At 38.3% G+C, this 25,268-nt stretch overlaps 2 protein-coding genes across 3 annotated transcripts in view; both read left to right on the forward strand.

The window, feature by feature from the left end:
• LOC131139204 (ephrin type-A receptor 6-like) overlaps positions 1-18,637 on the forward strand; it is a 61,291-nt gene extending 42,654 nt beyond the window's left edge. Inside the window, exons 9-20 of one of the 2 annotated variants that reach the window (XM_058088551.1) lie at positions 9,287-9,411; positions 11,021-11,183; positions 11,722-11,827; positions 13,093-13,163; positions 14,089-14,214; positions 14,738-14,923; positions 14,991-15,052; positions 15,137-15,352; positions 15,426-15,593; positions 15,667-15,860; positions 17,608-17,757; positions 17,922-18,637. In XM_058088551.1, the coding sequence (XP_057944534.1) occupies positions 9,287-9,411; positions 11,021-11,183; positions 11,722-11,827; positions 13,093-13,163; positions 14,089-14,214; positions 14,738-14,923; positions 14,991-15,052; positions 15,137-15,352; positions 15,426-15,593; positions 15,667-15,860; positions 17,608-17,757; positions 17,922-18,036 (1,682 nt within the window). In that variant the 3' untranslated portion in view covers positions 18,037-18,637. The remainder of the gene's footprint in view (positions 1-9,286; positions 9,412-11,020; positions 11,184-11,721; positions 11,828-13,092; positions 13,164-14,088; positions 14,215-14,737; positions 14,924-14,990; positions 15,053-15,136; positions 15,353-15,425; positions 15,594-15,666; positions 15,861-17,607; positions 17,758-17,921) is intronic. The other variant, XM_058088552.1, reaches the window with a different exon arrangement.
• An 807-nt stretch (positions 18,638-19,444) lies between these two features.
• arl6 (ADP-ribosylation factor-like 6) lies at positions 19,445-24,472 on the forward strand. Its single transcript, XM_058088554.1, has 8 exons — positions 19,445-19,589; positions 20,307-20,454; positions 20,682-20,743; positions 20,815-20,883; positions 20,968-21,062; positions 21,810-21,939; positions 22,049-22,104; positions 22,253-24,472. The coding sequence occupies exons 2-8, from the start codon at positions 20,335-20,337 to the stop codon at positions 22,276-22,278; spliced, it is 558 nt and encodes a 185-aa protein (XP_057944537.1). The 5' UTR covers positions 19,445-19,589; positions 20,307-20,334; the 3' UTR covers positions 22,279-24,472.
• Positions 24,473-25,268: the final 796 nt, after the last annotated feature.

Raw genomic sequence — 25,268 nt, forward strand, 5'->3', positions numbered from 1 at the left:
CTACAAAAATATACATTCTGGTTCAGATGGTTACAGTAAATTGTGGTTTCTGGTTGCATTGAAATGTGCCTGACACTCTAAAAAAAACAGCTGTTTGTGTGCGCTGTGCACAGAGCGCGCTTTGCCTGCACCAACAATAGACCAGGTTGGACCTGGCGATCTTTCAGGACACTTTGCATGCTGTTTTGTCACGAAATTGTCACTGTGACAAGCTGAAAGTGTGGACACCACCTCTGGTGCACCGCCACGCCCATCTCAGTGCAGCCAGTCTACCAAATTAGATGTGCACAGTGGTGCGCGGGACCAAATTACCACTGGGTGGGGTGCGCCAACACCGTCACCCTGCGCACCACAAAATTAGAGCGTTATTTGTCACAGCAAGTCTTCTATGTCCTGAAGCAGCAAAACAGGCCCAAACCATCATACTACCACCACCGTATTTTACTGTAATATGGTGTTCTTTTACACCAGATGTATTGGGATACACATCTTCCAAAATTTTAACTTTTGTATACTCAGACCACAGAGTATTTTCCCAAAGGTTTTGTAGATCATCAAGATGTTTTCTGGGCTAATTGAGACAATCCTAAATGTTCTTTTTGTTCAGCAGTGGTTTTCGTCTTGGAACTCTGCCATGCAGGCCATTTTCCTATAGTGGAGTCATGATCATTGACCTGAGGCAAGTGAGGCCTGCAGTTCTTTGCCTGTTGCTGTGGCTTTTTTTGTGGCTTCTTGGATGAAGATGGATCACTGCGCTCTTAAGGGAATTTTGGTTGGCCGGCCAAGTGTGATAAACATGCAAAAAAAGTGAAACGTGCTTTTTCACAGTAATTTCAGTAATGACTGATATTGGTTATTGTGCTAAAAGTCTGCGAAGAATTAGAGAATAATACATGAAATACATTAAAACTTTGGAAGATATAATTAACTGGAATTCAGAGGTTTTGAATATGATATTTCATTTTCCATAAATATTTGTAGATTCGTTTTTATCATTCATTAATTCATTCATTCATTCATTTTCTACCGCTTATCATCACAAGGGTCGCGGGGGTGCTGGAGCCTATCCCAGCTGTCTTCAGGTGAGAGGCGGGGCTAGTTTTTATCAGTTTTACAAATTTTTCAGCTAATTCAAGATTTTTACAAAAACACGCATGGCTCCGGTCCATTGGTTTTTAATTTGTTGTTTTAAAACTGTGCAACATATTTATGAGTTAGTAGTTTCCCAAACAGCAAATGTTCTGCTCATGGGTTGTCATCATTTGGAAACCAAATGTCAGGTATGTGTGTCACAAGCCATCCTGAGGCCACCAGACTGACAGGAGGAAGTTTGGGATGCAAACTAATCTCTGGAGAGGAGGAGAAGCGGCCTGGGGGGATGTTCCCATTAGGATGCTGAGAAAGGATTAACTTGTCAAACTGCCTCTGCTCAATTGACATACTGTACACACACACACACACACACACACACACACACATAGATTCAGGCATTCATATAAGCAAGCAAAGGGAGCGTTTCTTCCACCACCTACATCCTTGCATATCTGGTAAGACAGCAACCTACATGCTGTCTTTATTAGCATACAGTACACTGTATAGTAGTGCTTACTACACGATTTTATGTAGTATGAGTGATCCTTTTATTCACTGTGTGTAATTAGGAAAATTGTTTATTAGATATAGAAATGCTTCATTCCATTAATGAGGATTGAGGAAATGAAGAGAGGCTGATGAGATGAGCGATTCAATGTGTAATTTATATTTAAATGTAACAGTGAAGTGATGTGGATTGCCTTGTCTTATTAATTAAGTGCTTCCAACGTGAAGGAGTTTTGACACTGATGATGATGTCAAAGGAAACAAGAGGTAGGGGTATATTAATGAGAAAGGAACTTGTGATCGAAGGAGAAAGGCAGGAGTGAAGTGTCTGCAGGGGGTGGAGGCCAGCCACAGATTACACTGACAGGGAACACCTGATTTGCTGGCAGGCTTGTGTGCCAGGTTGTGAAATTTGGTGATAGGAGGCGATGATAAAAACTTACCTTTCGTTGAGGTAGTGTCCATTTTAGCACAGTTTTTTGTAATTTTAGTACGAATTTTTTTTCATTGTCAAATAAAATACAATTGTATCAGTAAGACATGAATAACAGCATTAAAAATTCAAATAAAACAAGGTTTTCCATGCAGAGTGATGCAATGTTAACCCTCCAAAGTCTCATAAATTCAAACATTTCACCGTATTGAGACATCACAAAATGTTCATTTTTGTTTATCAAGTTCAGGCTAAATGCATAACTGTAAACAAATTACTGTATGTCCAATGTGTCCATATCTAGTGTGAACACCATTGTTATCAAACAGTGCCTTAATTCTCTCGGGCATAGAATTCACCAGATCTGCACATGCTGTATTTGGAATCCTTTTTCAGTCCTCTATGCTGGCGGATGTTTGGCAGCCTGCGACCATCTATTTCCACTCCAGGATGCTCCACAGGGCCAGACAGTGGCCAAGTGGTTAGCATGTTTGCCACACAGTCAGATGGGAACACCTGGGTTTGAATGTTCTCCACGTGCATGTGTGGGTTTTCACATGGTACTACTCCCACATTTCAAAAGCATGCTAGGTTAATTGGCGACTCCAAATTGTCCATAGGTATGAATGTGAGTGTGAATGGTTGTTTGTCTATATGTGCCCTGTGATTGGCTGGCGACCCCTGCAATCTTAATGAGGATAAATGGCATCAAAAATGTATGGATGGATGCCCCACAATTGCTCAACTGGGTTCAGGTCTAGAAGAGACAAACTTGGCCACTCCATCACCTTTGCACCTGTTGCATTTTCCTGCTTTCAGTTTCGAGTTAAGTCTGTACAGAACATTACTAAATAAATAGATATTAGATATTGCATATATATATGATATACGCATGTCTCACAGCCAGGAGACTTGAGTTTAATTCCAGCTTTGGCCATCTCTGTGTGGAGTTTGCATGTTCTCCCCGTGCATGCATGGGTTTTCTCCGGGTACTCCGGTTTCCTCCAACATTCCAAAAACATGCTAGGTTAATTGGCAACTCCAAATTGTCCATAGGTATCAATGTGAGTGTGAATGGTTGTTTGTCTATATGTGCCCTGTGATTGGCTGGCCAGAGAAGAAAACACGGATTTAGAGAAAAACATATTTGACTTGACTGTATGGTCAAGAGAACATACAGTGGTGTGAAAAAATGCTTTTCCCCTTCCTGATTTCTTTTTATTTACTTGCTTATCACATTTTAATGTTTCATATCATCCAAAAAAATATATATATTAGTTAATGACAACACAACCAAAACACAACATGCAGTTTTTAAATGAAAATTGTTATCATTAAGGAAGAAATAAAATCCAAACCTACATGGCCCTGTGTGAAAATCCTATTGCGATGCTGTCACATGACCTTAACAAGATGGTGTAAATCCTCCAATGTGGCTGAATTACAACAATTCTGCAAAAATGAGTGTGCCAAAATTCCTCCACAGTGCTGTAAGCAACTCATTGCAAGTTATTGTCAACACTTGATTGCACTTGATTTTTTTTTTAGTACAACTATTTGAAGGTCTGAAAAAATGTGACAGAAGAATAGACTGGGAAAAAGGCAATGGTGCTTTTTGAAGATCAGAATACCTCCATGACCCTAGTGAGGATAAGCGGCATTGAAAATGGACGGCCCAGCCAGTTATTAGGTTTAGGGAGCAATCACTTTTTCACACAAGTGCATGTAAGTTTGGTTTTTTTTGTATATATAGTGATATATCTCTTTTATTCTCTTTATATCACTTTTATGGATGAGAGGTTGTTTTGACCTGCACAGTATGAGGAAAAGCGGGACGCTCGCTACAGGCTACGTGTTGCAATAGTACAAGCCACGGGTGATCAGCTTTTGTGATTGGTGTTGAAAGGCATAGATTGATCACATGTTTTTCACAGAAATACGACAATTCTGATCAGTGGCCGATTGATCGGAGCACACCTATTTCATACCTTTCATGACTTTTGGCCACAAAAACACACGGGTACCATTTCACAGGGCATAATAGTTTAATAATAAATTAAAAACAGTCCATGATAAAAAAAAAAAAGCAGAATAAAAAAAGGAGCCCAAGACAGTTTGACAAGTGTATTGATTCCAGAGCGGTGATCTGTCTGATCTGACTTTCCGATGCGGTCAGCATACAAATAATGTAGATGTATGCTGTGCAGTTTCCACACGCGGGTTAAGTGCATGAGCTGGAAAGTCTGAGTGAAGGCAACAAAGAAAAAAAAAATGCATACATAGACACATTGTTATAATACAAGCCTATTTGAAATCTGCTGTTTCTTTTTGACTTCTCTTTGTTTATCAGAGTGGTGATTTGTGATACTCTATCACTTGCATTAGTGTTAAGAAGGGGGCACAGGACAATCACTTGAATGCACCAACAATGAACTGCACTCTGGTGTAAATATACTGGCGTTATTGCTCAGCGGCGCTTTATTCAACCCTCAAATTTCACTGCACTGTGAAAAGGCGCACAGGAGCAAAGTGATTCTTTGTCGGGATTTGCGCAATTGTGTACCTCAAATATTTTGACAACCAAACTGTACTTTAATAAATAAATAAAAAATCATATTATATTTATAATGACGGGTGCTTTGTGGCCCAATGGACTTTCTTCCATAAACTATAAAAGAATGTGTCAACATGAACCTCAAACTACAGAAAATGAGGTCTGATGTTTCTCTGTCCTCAATGTATCCTTCGTGTGTGTAACTGCACTGCGGCCGTTCACTTGTGATCAGGGAAACTAAGACACATACTCATCCCAGGTGGGAACTACAGCCCATACATGTGATGTAAAGTGGACAAAGGTCCAAATAATCAGGTCATGTTTTTATTATTATTATTTATACTCAGTTTAATGTGATGTCTTTATTCAGGGGATTCATTTTTTTCTTCTGCTTTTTCTCAAGTGGGCTTCCTTCTGCTTTCATCCACCTTCCTTTGGGAATAAGGCCAGCATCTATTTATATGCTTAGATGCTGTAGAGATCCATTCTCATGGGACGTCTTCCCAGCTCTCCCAGCTCCCTCCCTCTGTTCTTCCTCTTTTGCCACCTCCTGTCCTTTTCTGTATATTTCTTATATCTACTGTAACTATATACTGTTCAGTTGGAGGTTCAAGTGTTTTCTTTTTTCATTTTGCCAGAAATCAAGCTATATTATTTACTCTGGGGCTTCTTTGCTAGAATATTTGTAGTTTATGAAGAACAGTTATAACAACAATAGCAGAACACTCGGTTGATTGTAGATTGCTGTCGTTTGGAGAGCTGCATCAAAGTGTATGATGCTGACCTCTTGCATATATCAGATAGTGTCATACCTTGCCACATAGTGCTTCAAATTCCACGGTTTCTAAAAGTTAGTCATTAGTTTTAAAAAATATTCATATTGCATATTGCAAACATACATTCAGAAGATGCATTCAAACACACAATGAATGATATGTAGTATTATATACTGATCAGTAGGTGTCAGTAATGTTACTGTAATGTTCAGTGAGACACACTAATAACAGACTTGATCGCCAGAACAACTGTCTTGGATTGCAGGTTTGAATGATCTCACAACAGGTCCAATAATCCCTAATAAAAACACGGGTTACTGTAACTGCTGTAACCCATGCAAAGATAAACTCAACTCTGAACCCCCAATGTCACTTCCTGTCTGCCCGCCAGAGATCTTCCCTGGGGAACATATTTATAGCAACACGCAAGCGTGAGTTTTACTGTAGTAGCTTATTTACTTATTATGGCTATTATGTTTGGTAATATGAATAAATGTGAGTGTTAGTTAATGCCTAAATGGCTCTAGTAATGTTACAAAATGTATTTACAAGGTTGTAAACAGGTTTTCCACACTGTAATTATGACAATATAATATTTTTATTATAATATATTATAATGCATTCACTAAGAATTTAATGAGTATTGTGAAAAAATGTGAAAAAGACTATTTTCTAACAAATGCACATGCCCTTCTCACGGAACTTTAATGCTCCACACATCAAATGCAGCTCTATCCATGCATGGTAATACATACATAGCAGTTCTCTGCAATGAAAGATCCCCTCCAGTAATGTGGATCTGGCAGAGATTCTCCTCCACCAAGTTATGCATTTTTATCAACCTAGTCACATAGAAAATCATCCTAGTTCCATATAACCGGGATGGGTGCTTCACCGCCAAACGACATGTAAAATGCTATGTGTCGTATTCATAAGGATGAAGATTTTGTTCCAAAGATAATTGACTGAAATGTGCATGTGATGCAAGAGGTTACTGTACATGTTCTCTCTATGCCTGTGTGGGTTCTGTGTAGGACAGTGGAGGTCCTTGCTCTTATCCTTTGTCAGCCCACCTTCCAGAGACTTATAGATATGGTTATGGTTATTATTTTTTAATTTGTTTTGAACACATACAGTAAGTTACACCTGAGTACATCACATGTCCAAAAAGGAGTAGGAAGAAAAAAAGATTATACAGTAAACCTCGGATATATCGGATTCAATTGTTCCCACTGGTTTTGTCCGATATAAGCGAAATCCGTTATATGCGTATACCGGAAAATGTCCGTTTTACGCATATATTGGATTTATATCCGGTATATGCGTAAATCGGATTTTACCCGTTATAAAAAGGCACTTCCTTGACTATGTTTCCAATGTACCTGGACGCGCAGGCAACGCTGCAAACGCTGCAAATGACGTTGTATAGCGGCCTGTCACGATTCGGCGAATCGGAGCGCCACGATGCGGCCATCCGATATATGCGAGGGAAATTTAATGGAAATGCATTGGAACGGGACTGGAGATTTTGTCCGAAATAGGCGAAATCCGTTATAAAAAATCCGATATATGCAATGAATTTTTATTGGAAATGCATTACAGAAAAAATTGGTTCTTTTTTATCTGTCCGTTGTGAGTGAATTTCCAATATATCCGAGTCCGATATATCCGAGGTTTACTGTAGTATTTAATCCTACCCCTCATCTGTTTCACATCAGTTAAAATTCATTTGTTCACCTCCTGTTTTCAAAATACAGACTTTGATGATTGTGAATACATACGAAAAGGATAGACATCTAGATGAGCACAATACAGAGAAAATTACTTCCTGCCAGCGTTCGTCGTCTCTCCTCAGCATGCAACTATGATGATTTGGCTCCCTCTTTGCACTTGCCTGCAGCAGGCTGCTGTTTTCGTAGATGAAATGATCACATCCAATCCTGCACGGCATCAAATTGAACACCAATCTAAAATCTGTTCTAATTAGCAACTGATAGAAATAGAGGAGTATTTAGTGTTGCAGCTATTTCCCTCAGGATGTGATTGGAATAAAAAAAAAAAAACAGATCCAACAAAGAGACAATTAGACTCAGCATATGGATCGAGAAACAATGAATGAGAAGCTCCATTAGGCTTGAAAGTGTAACTAAGTTCTCCACGTACGTAAGTTGCTTGGTTTAATGTAGTTGTTGTAATGCATCTTCTTTTACATGTAAGGCGCCAACGAGGGATTTATATGTCATCGTTACATATACTCACTATATAATCATTATGCTGGTTTGGATGTTATTGCAATTTTGCTGTTTTACTTTTTCAACTGCGTCTAAAATGGCCTAAAATGTCAGTTGCCGAAGAGACAAAAAGACGTCTCTACTGACACAAGATTTAAAAATCCTCTCTATTTCACAAGCCGCACAGACATGACATTTGAGCCATTAATAACTGCATTAAAAGCGACTCGATTGATATTGGCCCAACATGTCTAGTGCCACCTTCCGCTACAAAAGGAAGAGTGTGTGTTAAAAATACAAAATACAAGACATCAGCAAATGTGTGTGATGTGGCCTTGCAAAATTGCTTAATAGACAACGCAGTTCAATTACTGGATGCTGTTATTTCCCAGTCCTGTATTGTTAATGACGTATTTGTCATGACTCATTTTGTCTCGCTATCAATTTAATTAACTACATTTGTCAAATACTGTATTCATTATAAAGGCTCATACTGTATGACCCACGGAAAGTGTTTATAGTTGCAGTTAAAGTATTTTAATGTATGCACAGGATAGATGTTGGACAAAGCAATGTATACAATGTATTTTCTCACTTTGGCTGTGAGTTTTGCATCAGTCAGCAATGAAACTCCTACATTCCGCGCACACCTTCCCCTCTGCTGGATTTTGCTTTAAAAATAGCTGCAATGGTGGAACTGCTGAACTGTGAAGCATCGTGTCGGGTTGAGTTGCCGCTAGAAAATCTTGGTTTCATGACAAGATGTGAAAGTAGCGTTTGCATCCCTGTGCCCCCGACTTACTGTGACGCACCACCTTTTTGAAGTGCTGCATTCTGGCCTTTGATTTTGGTCTTTTAGCGCCTCTACCTAGCAGATGATGATGATGATGATGATGATGACTGTATAAAGATGTCACTCCAGGCGTGAATTTGTATTCAAGTAATGAGAGCAGCTCGCTTAATAAGACAGGGTGTGGATCTTTTACTTTGCCTCTGTTTAAATGAGGGGTTTATAAATAATTGATAGTAAATATTGAATGTCAGTGAAGCGTGTTTGCCTCACTCCTGTAGTCTTAGTCTCATAAATTCATACAGAAGATAAACATCAACAATGGCAGTTGAAACAGGTATACTTTACAAAATTATCCATACCCAAATGACTGCTCTTTAAATGTAAATGTATCCTATAGAGTGAATCCTCCTAGCTGAGACTATTGCATTTGTTATCTTCACCAAGGTGACTAAGGGTTAATATTATGTACGCATGTGCCAGAGGCGCTTTCTTCAAGGTGTGTGTTTGTGTGTGTTTTATTTTCCATTTGGAGTTCTGAAAACTTTTCTTATGTCGTCTGAAGATAGTTCAGACTGTTTTTTTTTTTTTTTGAAAGCACATCTCTCAACTGTTTGGAATCACTTTTGAGTTCATTTCAAGAGTAAATAATGTCTGATGCTGACTTCAGTCATTCTTTTTCTTTAGATTTTTTCTTTATACTTTTCTGCCAATATTCACAATTTCCTTCAAAGGAGCATACATACATACATGTATGCATGATTTGGATTTGAGCTATCTGGACTCAAGTCAACAAGCATGCTTAATGATTTGGATTTAAAATTATTTTACACTAAACCTAACAATAACAGATTCATATTTCATAGATTTTTGTGTTATCTCTGTGCTCCATGGGTCCTTTAGGTCCTGCTCTTGTGGGTGTCATCAGGAAGGATTGGGCCACTGATAACAGTATCTCCCTCTCCTGGACGGAAGAGGAACATCCGCCCTTAGACATTGTGGACTATGAAGTCAAATACTACGAGAAGGTGATAAATAATCGTTTTTTGTTGATCAAAATTAAATGTAATCTGTAATATGACAATAACTATTCAATTATTTATTTCAATATTGCAATTAAGTATATATACATCTGAATTAAATAAAAAAAAGTGCAACTTTTAATTTCAGGAACTGAAAACTATTTAGATCGGCAAGTGGATAGCGCGCAGATCTCACAGCTGTGAGACCAGGGTTCAATTCCACCCTCTACCATATCTGTGTGGGGTTTGCATGTTCTCTCCGTGCATGCGTGGGTTTCCGGTTTCCTCCCATTCCAAAAACATGCTAGGTTAATTGGCGACTCCAAATTGTCCATAGGTATGAATGTGAGTGTGAATGGTTGTTTGTCTATATGTGCCCTGTGATCGGCTGGCGACCAGTCCAGGGTGTACCCCGCCTCTCACCCGAAGACAGCTGGGATAGGCTCCAGCACCCCCTCGAACCTCGTGAGGAAAAAGCGGTAGAAAATGAATGAATGAATGAATGAAAACTATTTAAAATACAGTCGTCCCTCGCTACTTAGCGCTTCGAATTTCACAGCTTCACTCTATCATGGTTTTTAAAAAATTTGCAAATTAATTAAAAAATGTTAGCTGGATGGGATAGGATGGGTCCGTGTTGCTTGATAGATTCTGTTCGGACAGAAAGAAAGGACACAGATACGGAGCTACACGGATCTGTCTATAGTGTCCCAAGAACCACTATACATTCTTCACATAGACTGAATCACCAACACGTGGCTGCTTTGCTTGGGCACGCCATTTCTATTTTGGATGTATGGTAACCATGATGGTGTATGAAAACTGAGACATATTTTTGTCAATAATTTCTGTTCAGAATTGAGCCAAGTCAAGTTAATCCCAAAAACAAGCAGGGCAACAGTAGACATCAAGAACCCTACAAAAATTGGGTCGTACAAAAAACTAAGTTACACTGTATACAAATATACATATATATGTTTTATGAGCAAACAAATGTACTATTATTAAAAATGCTGAATTAAATTACTGAAATTGGCTGCACAGTGAAGGAGTGTTAGCATGCAGGCCACACAGCTTGGAGACCTGTGTTCGATTCCATCGTCTGGCATCTCTGTGTGGAGTTTGCATGTTCTCACCATGGGTTTTCTCTGCCTACCCCGCCTCTCGCCTGAAGACAGCTGGGATAGGCTCCAGCACCCCCTCGAACCTCGTGAGGAAAAAGCGGTAGAAAATGAATGAATTAATTAATTTTTGTTTAAAATTGAGTCAATGTCAAGTTAATCACAGTTACTATTACTAATACTTTTACAAATTTTACTTTTTTTTTTACTTTTTACTATTACTAAATACTTACTATTACTATTAATAGTCATACTATTACTATTAATGTTACTATTATTAATAAATTAAGAATACAATTATTGAAATATTATCATTGAATATATATAATACAGTGGATCCACACATATTTGCATAGATTATTAGTACAGCGTAAACAGTAATTTGTACAAATAATTTAAATAATTTAGAATAAATAACAATAATTTAAGTTTTTGTTTTGGCTTTCCATTATGTGCGTTAATAATTTCCACGCTGGCATCATTTTTTTTTTCAGGAACAAGATCAGCTGAGCTACTCGTCGACAAGGACCAACAATCCCAGTGTTGTAGTATCGGGCCTCAGACCCTCAACTGTCTATGTGTTCCATGTACGTGCTCGGACAACTGCCGGCTACACTGCTTACAGTTCCAACTTTGAGTTCTCCACAGCAGCTGAAGGTATGATCAGCAACCATGTAAAGTGACTGAGGATAATAAATCCTGATTATTTTCTATGGATCAGTGAAACGCATCAGTACTTCCTCAAGCATGATCTATTTCTTTAGAAGTTATATAAGCGCTTTGTTCAATTCAGGCTGGGCAGCTATGCATATTATTGTTTTTATGCTCGTATAACACGCTGCTGATTGGAAATCTACTTGCTGCAGGATACACGCAAAACTTTGCCATACATATTTAACACTCACAACACACATTTGCCACAACATTACATACATTACAAACTAATACTAATAGTAATGATCCATTTTGATTTTGCTATTTTCATTTATTATCTGTGTATTGATGTGGTTGCAGTTTGCAGTGCACTGTACCATACTGACTTATTTTACTAATTGCTCCTATCATGAAATATAACATCAATCTTATACATTTCAATAGTAAATAAATACTGCTTTAAATAACAACAAAGCAAAAATGTCTTTGAGAGTATTAATGAAAACTATTTGTGTTCTGATGTACTGAACTTTTATTTCAGCACCTGACGTCGCTGATCAGGGTCAAGTGCTGGTTGTTGTCACGGCATCTGTTGGTGGCTTCTCACTGCTGGTCATTCTTACGCTCTTCCTCCTGATAACTGGACGGTGAAGCCTTCTTGCACACACACACACACACACACACGCACACGGACGCACATCCAGAAGGCTGCTAATGGACTCTTTTTTTGGCCACCAAGCAGAGACTCTTATTTTCCAAATGGCTGACCAAATTTTCTGCTTAATTACGCAGCATGTAATTCACAAACCAGCCATTTGATCCATTCCATTAGCTCCCTCTGGTTAACTCATATTTTTGACACCCATGAGCTTCTGGTTCAATTTTTTTTCATGAACAGCATTTCATAGGAAAATAGAAAAATTACCAAGAGACCCTTTTGTTTACACTTGAAGGTGATTGTGGTGTTATCAGGGGTGGCATTTCCCTTAAAGGAGGCCTATTAAGGGGTCTTTTCCCACTTTTCTGACCTATAAATGTAGTTATAATGTTGTATTCTCATGTTAAACGATGCCAAAGTTTCAGATAATGAGGTTTGCGCATTTGGAAGTGAACCCTAAAAGAAGTTCGGGATGGCTCAAAAAGCTCGATTTCAAAAGGCGTGGTAAAACCATTCCTTTGTGATGTCACAGAGGGGCGGACTTCCTTATATAGAAACTCTCTGAAATCAGAAGATATTTACATATTTAAATAAAAAATTATACCAAAATAGTTGCCAATTAATTGAGTAATGTATTAATCAATGATTAATCGATTAATCATTGCAGCCCTAATATACAGTACATCATGTGTTTGTTGAAAATGTGTCTTATTTCACCTTTTTTTAATGTTATTATTATGCTGAGGTGTTCTTTTTCATGCCAACAGCTCATTTCAACAAAAAAACACTGAAACAAACACATTTTATATATGTTTTAGTGACTTCAGAGTTTGATTTTTAGGTTGAGAGTTAATTTTCTTTGGTAAGAAATGTACAGTTTCTGCATTCTTGTTCTGACAGTCCCTCTGCATAGTGGCAAAAGCCTTTATTAATGTCTGGCAATAATACGAATTTGCAGTTCTTGCATGATTCGAAATATAAATTCTCGTGTCTTGTAGATTATTCAACTGTAATCGACTATCAGTTTAGTTTTGAATGTTGAAAGAATGTTGTTACAATGTTGGATATGCCCGTATTGAGAAACAGTATGAATTTTTTTTGGAAACATACAGTCAAAATGTAGAAAATAATGAAAATGCAGTAGCAAAGACCGCTAAACTGTAGCAACTAGATCCATACCTAGTTTCTATACTTCCAGGAAATCAACCGGCAGAAATTGGTCAGTATTTAGTAAATGAGTGTTCATCTTCACAGGTGTCAGGGATATATCAAAGCCAGGATGAAGTCAGAGGAGAAGAGGAGGACACGCTTCCGTAGTGGACATGGTAATATTATGTTTCGGCTTCTATTGACTTTGTCTTATATAAACACACACATATAAAGATACATTGATAAGTGAATTTCTATATTTTAAATATGGGTTCATACGGTGGACGAGTGGTTAGCATGTAGGTCACACATTCAGGCGTCAGGAAGACCTGGGTTCGATTCTCAGCTAGGCATCTTTGTGTGGAGTTTGCATGTTCTCCAAGTTTCTCCGGGTGCTCCGGTTTCCTCTCACATTCCAAAAACATGCTAGGTTAATTGGCCACTCCAAATTGTACATAGGTATGAATGTGAGTGTGAATGGTTGTTTGTCTATATGTGCCCTGTGATTGGCTGGTGACCAGTACAGAGTGTAACCCGCCTCTCGCTCAAAGCCAGCTGGGATAGGCTCCAGCACAGAGGTCAAAGGTCAAAATACATGCCTCCAGTAAAGTATTACATTTTTGTTTTTACCCATACAGTAGCCAAAGTATCTTCTTGAAACTATTATTGAGTAAAGCGAGAACTGACAATAATACAGGAAGTTTCAATTTCTATCATTGGTTCTATTGAGCATGCATACTGTTAACTGCTGCAGGGATTCCAGCTGCAGACTGAAGCCTGACACCCTCCACTGTTAGATGTTGCCATTTTTTAATGCATTTATTCAACTGTCAGTGTTTCCACTCGTCATTCACTGCACTTCTTAAATACAACAAAAACACTTTGCAATACAAAAGGGGTCGATGAACCACATCACCATCATTTAGTAGTCAAACTAGAAGCTTCACCTGTTTAACAGCGCACTAATATATATATATATATATATATATATATATATATATATATATATATATATATATATATATATATATATATATATATATACACCTATACATTTTAAGCTTTAAGCAAAGTTGTATGTTGTCTTTCTTCTCTAACCAGTTCCATTCTCTGGGATAAAGACTTATGTGGACCCAGACACTTATGAAGACCCCACGCAGGCTGTGGAGGAATTTGCAAAAGAGATAGACCCCTCATCTATATGCATCGACAGGGTTATTGGCACAGGTGAATATAAATATTGTTAACAAATGTTTGCTACACTACTACATAATTGACCAAATAATATTGTATGACACTTCAGAAATCCAGTAATGCAAAGGTGCTTTATTTTTTTTGTATTTATATTTACACAAATAGATCATTTTGTTTTAAATCTGAAGTTTTAAATTTCACATTACTCCAAGTAGTATACTATGTTTAAAAGATAAGTGATACTGAATCTGATTATTATGTTATTATGTTTCTGTAAATCCAGCGCCATCTTCTGGAGACAGTTTGTAAATGTCTTTTTAACTTGAGTCCTTTACTGCTGTATTTAGTGGCAAAGTTGTGGGAATGAATCAACTGTCAGTAATAGTAAGCCACAGTTAACACCTTAAAATCAACAATGAAATTAATTGATGTAATTGGCATGTTACATGTTGCTGCAGCCTTCTACTACCAGCAGGAAGTTCTAGTAATATTGTAAGCATGGAATCGAATTACATTGCAAACAATGGCTTATGTTCATATATGTGCTCCATTACAGGGGAATTTGGTGAGGTTTGTAGCGGTCGTTTACGCATACCTGGAAGGCTGGACATTGCTGTAGCAATAAAAACTCTTAAAGGCGGCTACATGGACCAGCAGAGGAGAGACTTTTTGCGTGAAGCATCAATCATGGGGCAGTTTAACAGCCCCAACATCATCAGACTGGAGGGAGTGGTCACGAAGAGTAAGCTATATGTGTTTTGTGTGTGGTGTTCTTCTGCTACCTTCACTCACTTCCTGTGTTTCCTCAGGCAGGCCTGTGATGATAGTGGTGGAGTACATGGCAAATGGAGCGCTTGATTCTTTCCTACGGGTTTGAACATATTACCAAATCATATACAGCATATGCACTTTTGTGCTATTTCATTTTAAATAACTTTTTTATATCCATCTCCAGGCACGCGATGGCCAGTTCACGGTGCTCCAGCTTGTTGGTATGATGCGTGGCGTGGCAGTGGGCATGGCCTATCTTTCAGAGATGGGTTACGTTCACAGAGACCTAGCGGCTCGTAACATCTTGGTAGATGAAAACCTGGTGTGTAAGGTGTCTGACTTTGGCATGTCCAGAGTGATGGAAGAAGACACGGAGGCAACATATACTGCTACAGTGAATGTGGGTTTTAATTGAGGTCGTTGTAGGATATCTATAGGATATCTCAAGTTCTGCATCCTTAAAGATGATTCAGTTTTACTTTGACCATCAGGGAGGAAAGATACCAATACGCTGGACAGCGCCAGAGGCGATAGCGTATGGAAAGTTCTCCTCAGCCAGTGATGTTTGGAGTTATGGTATTGTCATGTGGGAAGTGATGTCATACGGCGAGAGGCCTTACTGGGAGATGTCCAATCAAGATGTAAGATATGGAAACTAGATGGACAGTTGTTGTTAAGCCACAGCATTTAGACTCCTTCTATTTCCACTGTCAGGTCATTCTATCAATGGAGGAAGGATATCGATTACCTGCTCCGATGGGCTGCCCCGTCACTCTGCACCAGCTGATGTTGCACTGCTGGCAGAAGGAGGCCAATCAACGTCCGCGATTCAACAATGTGCTCTGTTTCCTGGACAAACTCATCATCAACCCCAGTGGGCTTCTTACTCTGGTGAATGATACACAGATGTAAGTATCAGACTTCACTCGTGTTCTCTGTCACACACACACAAATGCAGGACCAAATTGCCCAACAGGTTATAGAGTCTTTGTCAATCCTTGAGTCAGTCAAACTCGAACCTGAAGAGTTTACTACTCACGAATCACACCTGTCATGATAATGTGAGCCATAGAATAAACACAGCATTATCTATTATTGTGCTCATTTTAAAAAAAGCTCAATTGCCAATGTGTGATGGGAGAAGTTTGAGAGTTGCTGGCCGAGATAAAATATTCTTTTTATTTTTGATGAAATGATGGACAAGGGCGGCACGGCGGTCGAGTGGTTACCGCGCAGACCTCACAGCTAGGAGACAAGGGTTCAATTCCACCCTCGGCCATCTCTGTGTGGAGTTTGCATGTTCTCCCCGTGCATGCGTGGGTTTTCTCCGGGTACTCCGGTTTCCTCCCACATTCCAAAAACATGCTAGGTTAATTGGCGACTCCAAATTGTCCATAGGTATGAATGTGAGTGTGAATGGTTGTTTGTCTATATGTGCCCTGTGATTGGCTTGCGACCAGTCCAGGGTGTACCCCGCCTCTCGCCCAAAGACTTCCTTGTGAGGAAAAGCGGTAGAAAATGAATGAATGAATGAATGATGGACAATTTTATGTAAAACAACAAGAATCAAGAATCAAGTTCATTTGTAGTTCTAAACACAATTAAGATGTTTTTGTCTCTCCAATGAGATTATACCCCCAGCATTTTACAACACCATAAGCAAATGATATGCAAATTGGATGATGTCTTCCGGCGACTTCTTGGACAGCCAATAGCCACCTTTCTTACTGAAAAGTTAGCAACAGTGCCAATGAGCCAGTGAAATCAAGTCTTGAGTCAGTGAAACTTGAGCACCTAAATGTCAGTGAAATTCGAGTTTTCGTCAACTCGTGAATCAGAAGATCAGAACAAAGCCTCACACACATAGTCGACACATTTTAAAGTATACAATGTATATGTATCAAGCACTAATAAATGATAACGCAAGATGATTGAAGAACACATGGAATCAGAGTCACGGTGAAGTTTTATGTATAAGGTTATGTGAACATGAAAAAAGTACCGGCAATCATAGTAAGGGGAAAAAAAAACATGCAAACAACATGTTAAAGGACCTATCAGTACAAATAAAATACAGAATTCAGAAATCTTTTAATATGCTAATGGTAATGGTAATGGTTTTATTTCATTTGAACATGCATCAGATTACAATTGAATGCATCACATAATCAGTTCACAGTTCCACATGTCCAAAAGGAGTAGGAAGAAGCAAAGCTTATTAAATCCTACCCCTCCATCTGGTACTTTTACAATCAGTAACTGTTACATTTGTTCACTTCCTGCTTTCCATAATACAGTTTAAGGTTTTTTTTTTTTTAATAATGTACCTCGTACCGAAGTACAAGGTGATATGAGCATCCAATGACATAATGGGTACCATAGTAAGTGTCAATATAGTGATATATATAGCACATCATGACTGGTTCAAGACTCTTCATCCTTGTATTTAGTAAACATCAACTGCTTGTATTGTTTCTTGAATTGGCTCATCGTTGTGCATTTATATGTGTGTGTATATGTGTAATATGTGTGTTTCTTCCGCATGCTGTCCGTGAGCTTAACTATGCCACACCGTCATGGGTGGTCCTTCAAAGCATATTAAGTATTCATAGTTGCTAATCCGTCTGCTACTTATCTTCTTAATTGCTGTCTCAGTTTCCCTGATTCTCCAGACGACATGCCGGACTACCCTCTCTTCATCTCTATTGGAGACTGGCTGGATTCCATCAAAATGAGCCAATACAAAAACAACTTTATTGCAGCGGGTTATACAACACTGGATTCCATTGCAACAATGAGCATAGAGTGAGTGATCTATCAAGGCATCTTTGAACCTTTGACTCCCTTGACCTTGATTTATTCTTATCTCAAGGACCATCCTGCATGGTGACCTTAATGGCGTCTTTCTCTATGAGTGGGTTATTTGACTTTTTTTTTGAACAATTCCATCAAATCTATTTTCTCCTCAGTGACATCAGGAGAATTGGCATCTGTCTGATTGGCCACCAGAGGAGAATCATAAGCAGCATACAATCTCTGCGCCTGCAGTTTCACCATATCCAACAGAGTGGCTTTCAAGTGTGACGCCATGGTACACACGCAGACTGTGTGTGTACACATTCGACTACTGCACACCAGACTGTTGGATTTAGTAAGTGTCACACACTGCGGATGAGAGCAATTTGGAGCTTGACAATGTGGAGTCTAGTCAGTCATCATCTTATTGGTCACTGTCAATGCAGCCACTCAACAACAACAACAACAACAACTAACCTCAGCCAGTTCTGGCTAAATGCGGTCTCGTTAGCTCAGCAAATATTAACATTAGTTTAAATTGAGTTTTGATTAAAGTGCCAGTCAATGCCGCTGCTCTTTCCAAGTGACAATCCAATGGTTCTGATTGACTTGTTGTCGAATCTGAGACCTCAAGACCAGAGATAATGTGGAGAGAACAGGTGGCAGTATGTCACAGTATGTTATTTTATTATAGAAATTTGATGCTGGTTTATTAAATATGAAGAATTGACATTATAGTAAATACAATCCTATTATTGAACTGAAGACCACTGAATGTCAAAAGATTTTATAGAAATGTGTTCCACATCCATGGTATTGCAGTGTGTCTTGTACTGGAAGTCATGTAAAAGGTGTATGTTTCTTCCTTAATAAACAACTCTATTTTAAATCTTGTTTTCACTGACTTCAGACACATTTCACCTACACACACACACACTGACAGATGTATCCATGGATGCACACACAATAACAATTTCCTCTTAACTGTTACTCAAGAGACTGACACGTTTTCTGGACATGAAGAATTGTCAGGTGAGTTTGTCAGTGCTTACTGTTTGTATTATTACACAACTGACATGAATGCATTATTTTGATGTTACATATATATGTGTTTGTTGAACCTACTGTATCATTCAGTGTATCACACTTATGTCCACAAAATAGTATGCAAAACATTTAAAGATACATTTAAATAATAACAGGAAATAATTGAGAATCACTGCATGAGAGCAATAAATAGCGTTGCAGTAGCTTTATTTGGCCTGCAGATGGCAGGCTTGAATGGAAGCACTGTGGTCACCTAGCAACACAACTGTGTGTTTTAAGGACCCAAGGAAAATTGAGTTCTTTGAGAATCCGCAACGAAGTCGAGGAAACACGTACATCGACGTCAATACATTAAAGAGTCAAATAATTCACATTTATTTATGAAGACAGAGCTGATCGCATTGAACAATTTATTACAAACCTTTCACCCCTACGAGTCCGAGCTAACAAATTGAGGTAAGTCTGCTTATCTACACCAAAACAAAGTAATTAAAAACATTTACATTTTATTGTTCATTTAACGAGTTTTTTGTGTAAATTTGAAAACTGAGTACGCAAATTCCCGCGATCGGAAGGAGTTGAGGGGGCAATCCCGCTTTCTGTAAACTGATTTGAAGCTGTAAAGTCCACACTCACCAGTGCAATTGAATGCAGCATAAGTAAGAGTGTATCATGGTCACCATGAAAGACAACACAAGCCATGAATGAAACGCTGGATTCGCTGCTGATGGAATAAACTTGTCCAGACCACGGTTCTGTGCACATTAACATCAAGAACACGGATTCAATCACAGGTAAAAATCTACGATATCCAAACAGTACGAGCGTGTGGGTAAGAGTTACAGGTTGTATGCTAACGTTAGCGTAGCTCGCTTGTTTATGTGCCGCTAATTGCATACTTCGACAACGATTTCATAACAACAGAAGTTTTTTTGCGTTTTGACTTGAAAACGCATTTAACCGCGCTGCGCATTAAAGCATTGTAAACTAAAAAGTGACGTCATAGCGTTCCTACTAAAGCGTTAGCTCAATGCTAACCTATGTAGTGGCATGTATAGAAGATTAACCAAATGGAACTGCGACTGTTAGCTACGCTACAATCGCTTTAGCCGGTTAGCGGATAACGAGCTAATGAAGCACGAGTTCGTGTTGATACTCACACTGCCAGTTGTACCTGCTGTCTGTATTTAACACCTGGCTAACATAAATAAACATTAAGTTTGCTACTATTACAGACTGTGAGGTGAAGCTGATAATAACCCTTACAGAGCGGAAGTACAAATACAAGGAGGGATAAATGTCACTTTAAGAACTTTACTGTTATACCTTTCTAATAGCTGTCCCTTATGAACAGCAATCTGTATGTGTCTTATTATACTGCATTGCTTTTATCATGTTGAAGTATGGTGGCAGAAAACACAGAAATGATCAAAAACCACATACCTATTGTGACCCTGCACTAACATTACAGTGTGCTTATCTCACAGAGTTCATTCTCCATTTTTCTGTAGAGCCGACGACAACGGATGGTTGCTGCCAATGGGGCTGTTTGACAAGTTGGCAGGATGGCTGGGCTTCAAGAAGGAGGTGAATGTGCTCTGCCTCGGCCTCGACAACAGCGGGAAAACCACCATCATCAACAAACTCAAGCCATCCAACGTAGGTTCACCTCTTGGGTTTGTATGAGTGAGAGATACGGATGCATGTCAATAAATTAGAATGCACTGCAAAAGTTATTTGATTTCACTTACAATTATGACTAATATTGAAATACTTATGACTGGGCTGGCATGTAGTTTAGCCCTAGCACCCTCTGATTAAAGTAAAACTCTACTCTACACACTATGAAAGTCTTGTCAATAACAAAATTTGTAACCGTCTCCCAGTCCCAGGCACAAGACATTGTCCCGACCATTGGTTTCAGCATAGAGAAGTTCAAGACATCCAGGTAGCTTTTCATAATAGCACAACTTGTTAATTCAATACAGCTTCAAATTGAATTTCCTTGTCTTTGTGTAGTCTTTCCTTTACAGTCTTTGACATGTCTGGCCAAGGGAGATACAGAAACCTTTGGGAGCACTACTACAAGTCTGTACAGAACACGTTCTTTACTTTATGCAGTGTATATTGTTGATGTGTTTACTAATGTTGCTGACATTTTTGCGTTATTAGGGAGGGCCAGGCTGTCATATTTGTTATTGATAGTGCAGATAAGCTGAGGATGGTTGTGGCCAAAGAAGAACTGGACACATTATTAAATCATCCTGGTAAGTTTTTCATTATCCTGGTAAGTGGAGCAAAGACATGAGGGTGCTGATTGATTTTTCTTATGTTTGGTGGCATTAACAGGCTGCAGGCACACATATTCCTTTAATATTTTCATGTTTGCCTGTGTCATTTCACCCTGAAAATATCTCCATAATGGAATGGTATTACTAATGATCCTTACATATGAAACCGATCTTATCCACTGATCTATTTGGGTCAGCCGTTGTTCCATTTTGCTCTGCCAGTCTGACAGCTAGCAATCAAGCTAAGGCTAAAGCCATGCTAGCCGGAGCAAAGAGCCTATGTTGGCGCTTATGAGCAGTAAAGGAACAAAATTATGGAGTTTATGGTAGTGGACAACCAGTCATTTTTGGTCGCTGTGTACTTTATCTTTGGGAAGAGGTTCAAATCCGGTCTGTAATGAAACCTGTTGTATACGTTTCTTTTTAAAATGTGAAATTTTGGTTTTAAACAGGATTAAATAGGAAATTTAAATAGGATTGCACTGTTTTAGGGGTACTCTTCAACGTTTTTCAACAGAATAAGACTAGCATATTGAAGGTGTATGCTGTCAGCTATTTTTGGGAAAAAAAAAAATCTACAGTATATCGACCCAAATTGAAAACAGCACGTGAAGCGTTTTAGTGATTGGGCAGAAAATTGCAGTCGGTGCTCCCCTAAATGGTACTGCTAAATTATATTTAAGAATACCATCGGTCTTACAACATTCTTTTCTGTCACAACAGACATCAAGCACAGGCGAATTCCCATCCTGTTCTTAGCTAACAAGATGGATGTCCGAGACGCTTTGTCTTCAGTGAAAGTCTCCCAGCTGCTCTGCTTGGAAAATATCAAGGACAAACCTTGGCATATCTGGTATGAACATAGTATTTCCATTAAGTCTAACTTAAATTTAAAATTGTGACATTTTTTTAATTGATAGCCCTAAAAATATCATATTGATGTTGGTGTTGCTTTGTTTCAGTGCCACTGATGCTCTAAAAGGAGAAGGTTTACAGGAGGGCGTGGAATGGTTACAAGGTAAACTTCTGTCTTTATTTGCAATGTGTTCAGTTGTACAATTGCAATGCTAGTAAAATGTATTGTATTTCAAAGTAATTCCAATCATAATTCAAACCATATGTATATATTTTGATCAGATTTTAATAACTTTGAATTTTCTTTCTAGATCAAATCAAATCAATGAGAACATGAGAGTGTGAAGACTGATGGCTGACTGTAAGTTTTTGACAGAACAAGGTACCAAAAACATTTTGTTTGGTTTACTTGAAATCGGAATGCAGTTTTGATTCTCAAATACTAAGTGAGAACGGAACAATGCAGACACCAATTGTGCTAAGTCAGCAAGGTTCATAACCTGTTCAATATTTTGAGCAATTTTACTTCTTACTTTCTTATTTGCTTCTATTTTAATTATTATTTTAATAATAATTACAAGGATTATCATAAATCAATTATTGGCTTATGTGTGTAATTCTGTTTTGTAATGTAATAAAAAGACCCAAACGTCCAAAACAGATCATCGACCTAAAACAATACCACACAGTGAAGTGTACATCCTGTATAAAAGAATCAACTGGAATAACAATGCACCAGCAATGTAACAAGTTGTGCCAATATAATTGTGTTGCTTCAATAGCTTCCATATGGACATTTATTTTTCAGAGAAACATAGAGCTGCTGTTATCTAGTAAAGACACCAATCACGCACAGCGTGTAGGTTCAACGTTCTATGATCCCCTTTTAACCATTTGAGTGCATATGTTTGCATAAAAGATGAAGACTATTTGCCGTCAGTTAATTTTGTACAGTATTTAAATGTAACACGGCTGATTGATATTTCACTGACAGTTAACCCAGTTGCAAGGCATCATAGCAATATTTATTGCTATGTTTTGTTCATTACAGCTATACTTGTGCAGCTCTGCTCTTTTAATATTTGTTTTTTGTTTCACTTCATATTTGAAAAGCTTGACCATGTTTGACTGAATGTATTTTTTTTTCACCCCAGTTCCACCAGATTTAATTATATGTATTTTAACGTGACATAATTTGTTAATAATTAGGTTGTTAAATGTGTGTTTTGTAAATAACTACAGCTTTATGTTTTTGCCTTATTTGATGGCTCAACTGAAAGCTTCTCTTAACAATCAGCAAGGCTTTACTGATGAAATATGGACACATGGCAATAATGTATCTGGGTAGTTGTAAATGTGTTTCATGATGTTATTTTGTTTTTGGCTGTGGGTGTTTAAACTCTGAATGTTTTCGTTTTTTTTTAGCAATTACTATGTTTAATGACAAAAAATCTGCTGTGGTAATATTAATACACTTTACATCATCAGTAATTGTTGCAGATTACGTATTGCTTTCAAGTTATTCTCAACATATGACTAGGCAGCACAAAGTCTTACACAGTACATGTGGTCCTCGGGTTACACATGAGTTCCGTTTCTAGGCTGTGATGGAAGTGAATCGGAACTTATAGCTAACTGACCTAAGTCACTCACACTGTATACAGAACACGTGGAGGGCATTAAATATGGTCATAAAGGTCATAAATATCTGACGTCGTTTTGGTGTGTACCTAGTTCAGTGTCATGTTTTCACACCAAAATTAAGTTTTTAATAAATTTTACATGAAACTCGGAACGCCCTAAACCGAGGACCACCTTGTAGCACCACATTAAGTAATAACAGTGTATTTTGTTATACATTTTCAGCTCATTATAGTTATAGAATAATATTGCATTTGTTTAAATTTTGTAACTATTTGAAATAAACCTTGCCATATTCTGTAATAAAATAAGTGCAGCATCTACATTTTGTAACAACTTTTGCAAAATGTAAAAAGTTACTACAGAATGCAGCAAAGATTATTACAAAATGCAGTGTTATTACATAAAAAAAAGATAAAAATGTATAACATTTTGCATAATGCACCATTATTAAAATACACACTTGTACATGATAAACTTAGTGTCTTACAGGAGAGCAAATTGTTTGTTAAATAGCTTTTATTTATTTGTAAATGACATAACCACGTAAGCACAATATTAGTTGAATATTAGAACATCAGTTGAGCTGTGTGTGTTTTGTTCATGTCAGTGTACAGTGAGCATTTTCAAAGAATAAATGCGGTTTTATTTTGGACATGATTACACTGTCATCTCTCACTATGTCATGTTAATTTGATAAATGTGTGCATGTCTTGTCTCTGGCTCTCGCTCACTCTCCAATACGACATCTTCAGCCCTGCCAGCGTCAGCTGCTCATTAAATGTCCGGCCACTCGGCCTTCAACAGCTCTTTTGCTCTAAGTTGTGCTGAAAAGTGAAAATATATGTACATTGTCTTTGTACAACCAAAAACACGTTGTGTGCTACCTTTCCAAATTGGGTTCATGTGGTATCCATCTGTCAACATGCATCAGCAAACCTTTACAGCTGCCTGCACCAGATGTCAAAATGTATCTTTATTAATACTAAATTAATGTGCTTGTTTCAAATAACATTTAAAGACGATTTTTGTGTGTGAGCAGGCTCAATAATATTAATTTATGTAGATTTTTTCAACTTGAATACATTAGACTTGACATTCTGCAAAGGGTGTAACTGTTCATGGTGCTGAATCGCACTATTCCTGTGTTTTACCAGCAGGTGGCAGTGTGGGTGCTAAAGCTGTTCTACACTTATGTGCTCGTCTCCTCTTCTTTCAATTAGCCTTGAGAGCAGCAATATGGTCCTGTTTGTGTTCATCTGTACTTGGCAGGCAACTCTCATGCGTGTGCCAGGAAGACTTTAAAGTCAGATGTGTCATTAGATTTCTCTCCTTGCTGCTCTCCAGGATTCATCCTAATTGGGTAGCTGTCAGCATTCACACCACTACCCCACATTGCATGCAAGACGGCATTAAGCAGCTCCACTTGCTCATGTATTCTGTATGAAGGCAAAGTGACAGTGGTGCTACTTTTAAACATTTTACAATAGGCGACTCCAAATTGTCCATAGGTATGAATGTGAGTGTGAATGGTTGTTTGTCTATATGTGCCCTGTGATTGGCTGGCGACCAGTCCAGGGTGTACACTGCCTCTCTCTCGAAGACAGCTGGGATAGGCTCCAGCATACCCGCAAACTTAATGAGGATAAGCGGCATAGAAAATGGATGGATTGGCAATTGCTTAGG

The sequence above is a fragment of the Doryrhamphus excisus genome, chromosome 12 (assembly GCF_030265055.1).
Source record: "Doryrhamphus excisus isolate RoL2022-K1 chromosome 12, RoL_Dexc_1.0, whole genome shotgun sequence".
NCBI classification, from domain to species: Eukaryota; Metazoa; Chordata; class Actinopteri; order Syngnathiformes; family Syngnathidae; genus Doryrhamphus; species Doryrhamphus excisus.